The 8,234-nt window shown below is 37.4% G+C and overlaps 1 protein-coding gene across 8 annotated transcripts in view; it reads right to left on the bottom strand.

Annotated features, from left to right (window-relative positions):
* Positions 1-1,200: 1,200 nt before the first annotated feature.
* LRRFIP2 (LRR binding FLII interacting protein 2) overlaps positions 1,201-8,234 on the bottom strand; it is a 658,447-nt gene continuing 651,413 nt past the window's right edge. For all 8 annotated transcript variants that reach the window (XM_053714454.1, XM_053714450.1, XM_053714453.1 and 5 more), the window contains one exon: positions 1,201-2,360. In XM_053714454.1, coding sequence (XP_053570429.1) covers positions 2,250-2,360 — 111 coding nt within the window. In that variant the 3' untranslated portion in view covers positions 1,201-2,249. The remainder of the gene's footprint in view (positions 2,361-8,234) is intronic.

Here is an 8,234-nt window from a genome sequence, read left to right as displayed (position 1 = left end):
AATAATCATCTCTATATATTACAAGTGATAGATTACATCATATCACCCTTATTCACTCAACCTATAATTATTTTTTGAGATACTATAATAATTTTATCCTCTACTACGTTGCTTATCACGAGTGCCTGAATCTATTTCACTCTAATTATTGTTTATATAAATAAAGTACACCAATTGGTCTCACAATTATCTATTTCAGATCTGATTTTGATTAGACCAACTCATACTAGAATTTCCTAATTTAGAGTGGTCAACTAATCCAGTTATTTGAAGTCTATTGCTACTTAGATTTAAGTTGATCTATTCCTGGGTTTTTAAATTGTAGTGTTTTTTCCATTCTTTTTAAAGTCCAATATAAGTTATGTTTTAATTTATCCCACACAATCGCCATCTTGTAACTTAGTTGATAATTCCACTTATCTGGGAATTTAGAGTGCTATCCATGTGTACAATTTTTGGAGATTTCGATCCCCTTTTTTGTTTCAATGTTAAACCAGTACACATCACCGTACAGTGATACTTCATTTACTAATTTAGTAGGATAATACAAAATATTCTCCTTCTTTTAAATTACCTGTAATTATCAGTATCTATAATTATATTCCCTGTTAATATCCAGTGGTGCCATTGGGCCTCTTGTCCTTTGCTGTATTTCATTTAGTGTAGCTGGTAAAAGTGGAACACATTAGCAAATGATATTTAAAAAAATATTCCAATATGTACAAAGCTAACCTACAAGTCAGTTCCTGTGCTCATGCATCTGTTGTGCTCACATGGTACAAATGTAATGCTAAAAAGAAGGCTATTCCACAGCACACTGAGTGACCTGTAAGCTCCTGTGGTAGCAGAGACACCAGCACTGTGTGCATGGTCCTAATATCAGTTTGTAAAGGGCTAATGCAACATTTTTTTTTTTTTAACGCTGCTTAGTTTCAGCTGTTTCACAGCAGTGTGCTGTATTGTATATCAGATATATATATACTGTATATATGTCCCTTTAAAATATGGTTTACTATTGGCTATTGCTGTAGAGTTCGGAAACACATTTTGAAAAGGCTTTTTTAAAAACTATGGGATAATTGTTAAGTTATTCAGAATTGGTAATTGGTTGAGTTGTGTTGCTAGATCCTTAATACAAGAGACACACATAAAGCAAAACAGTAACAAATGAAGACGAAAATGCACAACCAATACAAAGAATTGGCTATTAAAGTGTCCATTTAATAGATCCCTCAGCCATGGGTCTGAAGGCTCCACTCACACTCAAGCAGCAGATTACACAATTTTACAATGTACAGCAAAAGATCTTACTCATATTTATAGTTTATGCTCTTACCATAAGAGTTTACAAACTAATCAATTTCATTAAAATACTATCATCCAGCTGTGCCATCACCCATGCATTAAAAGCCAAATTTATATACATAGTCCCTGTCTTTTGTTAAACATTTCTTTTACAAATTCATATATTTTTACAAAAAGTTTTTTTTGTTCAAAACGTATAAAGTTTAATGAATGTACATATACCCCATATTGTAACGTCCTAAGTATAAATGTTAGCGCACTTGATTTAATAGCTTTGAACAGTTTAACACCTTTAGAGTTGAAATTACAGTGAGGAAGGCACTTGGCTGTTTAACCCCTTCCCCGCTGCACTACAAATGTGCAAGTGGAACTGTACAATACTACAGACCCCCTAATCTCACTGTGTGGCTCACCAGCCTGCAGAAGTTCCATCTTGTGGAACAACATTGAATGCTTGAATGTGACTCCAAGTTTGGCAAAAACAATGCTCCTTCCTTTTCTAGGACTTCCTTGCAACAGGGAAGGGGTTATGTAGAGTTGAGTCTCAGCACAGCATTGGATAGGTATATTTCATGAGGTTGTATTAAATTATCCTCTTCATGCAGTAGGTTCTAGTCAGCAGCAGACAAATAAGGTGTGAGTAAAAGATTATAATGATGTGGAAAAAAATGTCCTATCAAAAATCAGTAATCCAGCGTGTTGCGCTCCAGCTCTTTAATTTACCTGAATAAATGTGCTGAAAAGGAGAAATCAACACAGTTTAGAATACTATGCCAGTTCCTATATCCACTTATAAATTAAAGGTTGACACCTCATTACGTTGCTAAGACTTGGAAGGCCAAGACAGCATTTGCACTAGTGGTGCCAATGAGAACATCCGTAATAAGACAAGGTGAGGGAAAGTTGTTTTGTGGAGCAGTGCAGTGTGTTACGTCTCATCCTCTTTACTGTTGAGATAGAAGTGCATTCCTGTTGGCTTTCATCTTCTCTAATCGTTTTACTAAGTGGGTATTTGTCATCTCCATCTCTTCCATCTTATCCAAAGCAGTCCGAAGCTACAAAGTAAAACAAAACATTATTTCGATTTTAATGCACATGAATTTTTAGCTATGTTCAAAAACAATTATCAGATAACGGAAAAAACGTTACAAATAAAAACAAAATTAAATAAGTTATGCTACATTTTGTATCCAATCTATTATCTGAAATGTAGAAGCCACCCAAAATGCTGGAGAGTAGGCCGTTCAATATCTACAAACTAGAGAATGTCATTTAGGGCTACATATTGAAGAATTCAAAAATTTCAGGGCCGAACATAACATTTTAGGAACCAAAAGGTTCAGCATATGTTTGTTCATATATAAAAAAAATTACATCTGACCAGTATAAAAAGCTGTAAGGCTGCATGACTGGAAAATCTGTGAGGCAGACTACAAAAAAATGATTAAAATATCATAGAAACTTGGCTCGATAAATACTAGTTCATGAAAAAAATTCTAAAAGGACAGCCAATACTCAACCTTGATCCAGACCTGGAAATCAGTGTTTGGTGGAAGAGCTCCTAGACACAAACCTGGGAGACTAGCATAACACTGAATAATAATGAAAATATCAACTAGTTAAGGATATATATTTTTTTCTATGGTGAGAGTCCACAAACCATTATGTGTAGGGAAATTCCCCTTCTGACCAATAGGAGGCAGCAAAATATACCCTAATGCAACCCTCCCACTTCCCATGGTGTTAATTCATACATATAAGCCAAGTAAATGGAGGAAAACAAAAAAGCATAAAAGATAAAGCCGGGCAAAACAAGTGCAAAAGTAGTACTGCCGCCACTTAAACAAAAAGAAAGAGTGCGACTCATGAACTCTCTCCATCATTACAGAAATGTATCAGGTCATTTTTTGTTTTCTTTCATCAGATAGTGACAAGTCCACGAGTCATTTCATGTGGGAATCTATACCAAAGCAGTAAAGTCACTGAGATCACCATGAAATGGGATGAAGGGGACACACACAAACGTGAAGGCAACTACATTACAGATCAGGCACTATAGCCCTCAAAACTTTCCTGCTAAAAGCAGCTTCAGAAGAAGCATAGAAATCATAGTGATAAAACTTTGTTAAAGTGTGCTAAGAAGACCAAGTAGCTGCATTACAAATATGATCAATATAAGTCTCATTACAAAAGGCCCAAGAAGTGGGAACTGTCCTAGTGAAATGAGCAGTAATGCGCTCAGGGGGAGTTTTCATTAAACCAAATATGCCTTACGAATTAAGGCTTTAAGCCAGGCAGCTAAATTAACAGCTATAGCTTTCCAATTCTTGTGAGGTTCAGAAAAATTAAAGTCTGAAATATTTTGGGGCTTCAACATAATATTTGAGAGCTCTCACATCATCCAGAATGTAAAGAAGAGGCTCCTTAGAGTTCTTAGTAGCTGGGGGAAAAAATTAACTACAATTTCCCGATTAATAGTATCTGTAAAAACTACCTTAGAATTGCTAGTGTGAAGAATATCCTTATTGCAAAAAAATAATCAGAAAAGGAGGTTTGCATAACAAAGCTGAAAGTTCAGAAACCCTTCTAGTTGAAGAACAATAGCCTCCCAGGATAAAAGCTGAAGGTCTAAACCCTAAATAGGTTTAAAAGGAGGAGTTTGAAGAACCTTGAAACCCAGATTTAGATTCCAAGGAGGAGAAACTGCATGAATAACTGGTTTAAATTCTAATCAGAGCCTGAATAAAGGTCTCGAAAATTTTCACAATACTCTTATAAAACAAAGCAGAAAGAGATGAAATCTGACCCTTCAGAGAACTGACAAAATTTCTCAAGACTCTCCTATAGGAAATCAAGAACTCTAGGAATTCTAAGAGAGTTCCATTGGTAACCTCTGCAAGCACACCAAGCAAAAAAGTATTTCCAGATTTTATAGTAAATAGGCCTGGTAACGGGTTTCCTAGCCTGAATCAAGGTGTCAATAACCTTGTCAGAAACCCTCTCTGAGACAGCACTAAGCATTCAATAGCCATGCCTCAATTTCAAACTTTTGAGATTTTTTTTCTTGAGAGAAAATCTCCTGCAAACCACGCACGCTGGAGCAATTAGAACTGCTGAGGCTTTTTAACTGCTAGATTCTGCCTATCGCTCTGGATAGCAACAACATTGGAGGGAATATTTAAATCAAGCTTAACATCCAGGGAAATATTAGGGCATCTAGCAGACTCACCAGAGGGTACAGAGACCTGGCACAATATAGACCCCAATGTCTCACGTTCTGGTCGAAAACTTCCTGATACAGAGACCAATCACTGGTAACTGAGGAAGTCTGTTATCTGGAATGTGGAAGGCAGAAATCTTTCAATCATAACGTTCTGCACAGCTGATGATACAAGGCACTGCAAGTTCCTCCCTGATGATTGATATAGGCCACGTCTGTAACATTGTCTGACCCGAGTGGCAGAAAAACATAATTTATGCTTACCTGATAAATTAATTTCCAAGATCCATTACTCCTGGGAATTACTCTTCTCTACCACTAGGAGGCAAAGATTCACAATCCCCAAGATAAATATAAATCCTCTCCCACTTAACACATACCATAATCAAGCTGTGGAGTCCACATTTAATAACAAAGGGAGGGATTTAAAACATCTTTTTTTACTGAGAAATTAAATCCTCGACCCCAATACAATTTTCTAAAATATAAATCAAGCAAAAAATCAAACAGACAACTGCCTGAAGAACCTTTATACCAAAAGGCTGCATCAAAAGAATAAACAGCATCAAAATGGTAAAGGTATGCAAAAAAAAAGACCAAGTAGCTGCCTTACAAATTTGGTCAACTGAAGCCTTATTCTTGAAGGCCCAGGAACTGACCAAGAAAAAGGAGCAGTAATCCGCTGCAGTGGAGGCTGACCTGCCTCCAAGTAAGCCATGTGAATCAAGCGTTTCAACCAAGAGGACAAAAAACGGCAGAAATTTCTGACCTTTCTTTGAAGTATAGCTAAAGTACTTAGTAGCATCAAAATAAAACTTCAATGCCCTAACAACATCCAAATTATGCCAAGATCTCTCTGAAGCATTCTTGGTATTAGGACACAAAGAAGGATCAACAATTTCTCTGCTAATGTTGTCTGAAGAAAGAACCTTAGGCAAAAAGTCAAAAGTAGTACGTAAAACTGCCTTATCCTGATGAACAATCAGATAAGGAGGATCTCAAGAAAAAGCAGATGGTCAAAAGAAATAACACTTTCAAAAAAAGCAGTTTAATATCTACCTTATGCATAGGTTCAAAAGAAGTAGCCAGCAAAACCCTTAAAACCATGAAGGAGAAATTGGCTTGATTACGGGTTTAACACGAACCAAAACCATGAATATCAGGAGGATTAGCAATCTTACTATGGAACAAACTGAAATCTGGAAGATAGGCCCTCGTCCAGACCATCTTGTAAGAACTGCAAAATCCTAGGAATTCTGAAAGAATGCCAGGAAAAACGATGGCCTATACACCAAGAAATAGAGGCCTTCCAGATCTTATGATAGATTTTCCCAGTTACAGGTTTACAAACCTGAATTAATGTTTCAATCACAGAATCAGAGTAACCCTAAGGATTAACTATTCAATTTCCAGTTCCAGATGGAACAACAGAACTTGAGGCCAAGGAGGACAGCTGGACATTTGAACTAGAAATCTGCATACCAAATTCTGCGAGGCCAAGCTGGGGCAATCAGAATTACTGGAGATTTCTCAAGGCTTATCTTGGTTATTGCTCTGTGTAGAAGTACCAGAGAAGGATCAGATAAGCAAGCTGAAATAACCAAGGAACTACTAGGGCATCCACTAACTCATCAGATATCTCTGGGAGACTCCAAAGATCCACATTCTGATTGAACACATCCTGGTAAAAAGACCACTCCCCTGGATGTAGATACTGATGAGAAAGTCCACTACCCAGTTATTCACCCCTGGAATATGAATCACAGAGACTAGACAGGATATAATTTCTGTCCATGAAAAAATTTGAGATGGCTAGGGAATTGCGAGTTCCCCCTGATGGTCGACATAAGCCACTGCTGTGACATTGTCTGACTGGAAACAGAGATGAGACCCCCTTTTCAACAGAGGCCAGGCATGAAGAGCCCCAAAAATTACACAAAGTTCTGGTAACTTCGCCTCCTGAGGATCCCAAATTCCCTGTGCTCTCAAAGACCCCCAAACAGCGCCCCATCCTGAGAGATTTGCATCTGTAGTGATCACAGTCCAGGTAGGTCAAGCAAAAGAAGCCTCCTGTATAATAAACTGATAATCCAGCCATCAAGTTAGAGACTGGCTTGTTTTGGTATACAAAAATATATTTTGAGACAGCAGAGTATAATTTCTGCACTATTGATGAAGTATACAAAGCTAAAGAGGTCTTATGTGAACACAAGCACATTGAATTGCATCTGAAGCTGCAATCACAAGACCTAGAACTTCAATACAAAGAGCACCCAAGGGGAAAGAGAGAGACGGTTCAGACCGGCTGACACCAATCTTAAAATTATCTGCTCTGTTAGAGAAAGATTCATGGAGACTTAATTTATTTGAAAAACCAAGAAAGTTATCTTTGTTTGAGGAATCAAATAACTTTTTGGAAAATTGATCCTCCAACCATGTTGCTGAAGAAAAAACAATAGTTGGTTGGGGTGAGATTCTGCCAAAGAAAAGGATGGAGCTTGAACCAAGATGTCTTCCAGGTATGGAAACACAGCAATACCCTGAGTTCTGATTATTACTGTAGCCAGACCAAATGGTAGAGAAACAAACTAAAAATGCCTGTTCAGAAAGGAAAACCTCAGAGACTTGAAATGTTCACTGAATTAGAAAATGACGGTAAACATACTTTAAATCTATTGTGGACATAAACTGGCCTTGCTAAAATGAAACATGGAATCCTTAAACATGTTCAGAGCTCTCAGAACTGGTCAGAAAATACCTTCCCCCTTCTTTGAAACAATGGAGAGATTTGAAAAAAATCACATTCCCTATTCCTGAAAAGGAACTGGTACAATCACTCCCATACCTTCCAGATCTGAGACAGACTAAAAAAAAGCTTGAGCTTTTAAAGGATTCCTTGGAACATTGGACGGAAAAAAACCTTCCTCAGGGAGACCTTGTCTTGATTTCTATTCTATATCACTGAGAAACTATATTCAGAACCCAGGGATCTGGAACAGACAGAAACCAAGCCTCCTAAAAGAGACTTAACCTACCTCCTACAAGAACCTCTGGATTGGGGACAGCACCTTCATGCAGTTTTGGTAGTAGGGATAGATTTCTTACCCTGCTTTGACTTGTTCCAGTTAGCACTAGGTTTTCATAATGAACCAGAGGTGCCTTGCTTCTGAGCAGAGGAGTCAACCTTTTGTTCCGTATTCTGATGAAAGGAATGAAAACGATTGGATCCTTTAGATTTCCCTCTAGATTTTTTGTCTTGTGGAAGAAAGGCCCCTTTACCCCCTGTAATAGTAGATAGAATCTAAATCAGAACCAAACAACTTCTTTCCCAGAAAGGAAAGAGATAATAATCTGGATTTAAACCATAAGGCTCTTCTGGTAAGAACTGTCAAATACATGCTTTTGACATTTATATTATGAAGATTAAACATAGTATCACAAATAAAATAATTGTCACTATCAAAGTCATCAGAATACTGTTCTGAAAGACTAGATAACCAGTAAGTTGAAGCAGCAGCCATGTCAGCAATAGAAATAGCTGGCCTGAGCAAATACCCTATCTAAATGATCTTTAAAAGAAGTACTGTCTTTCAAAGGAATAGTAGTATGTTTAGCCAGAGTGGAAATGGCACCATCCATCTTGGGAACAGTTTCCCACAAATCAGCATTAGCAGCAGGTAAAGGATATAACTTTAAACCTTGCAGGAGG

The sequence above is a fragment of the Bombina bombina genome, chromosome 5 (genome assembly GCF_027579735.1).
Source record: "Bombina bombina isolate aBomBom1 chromosome 5, aBomBom1.pri, whole genome shotgun sequence".
NCBI classification, from domain to species: Eukaryota; Metazoa; Chordata; class Amphibia; order Anura; family Bombinatoridae; genus Bombina; species Bombina bombina.
Note: the sequence above shows the minus strand (reverse complement) of the source record. Positions and strands in the feature narration are given on the sequence as shown.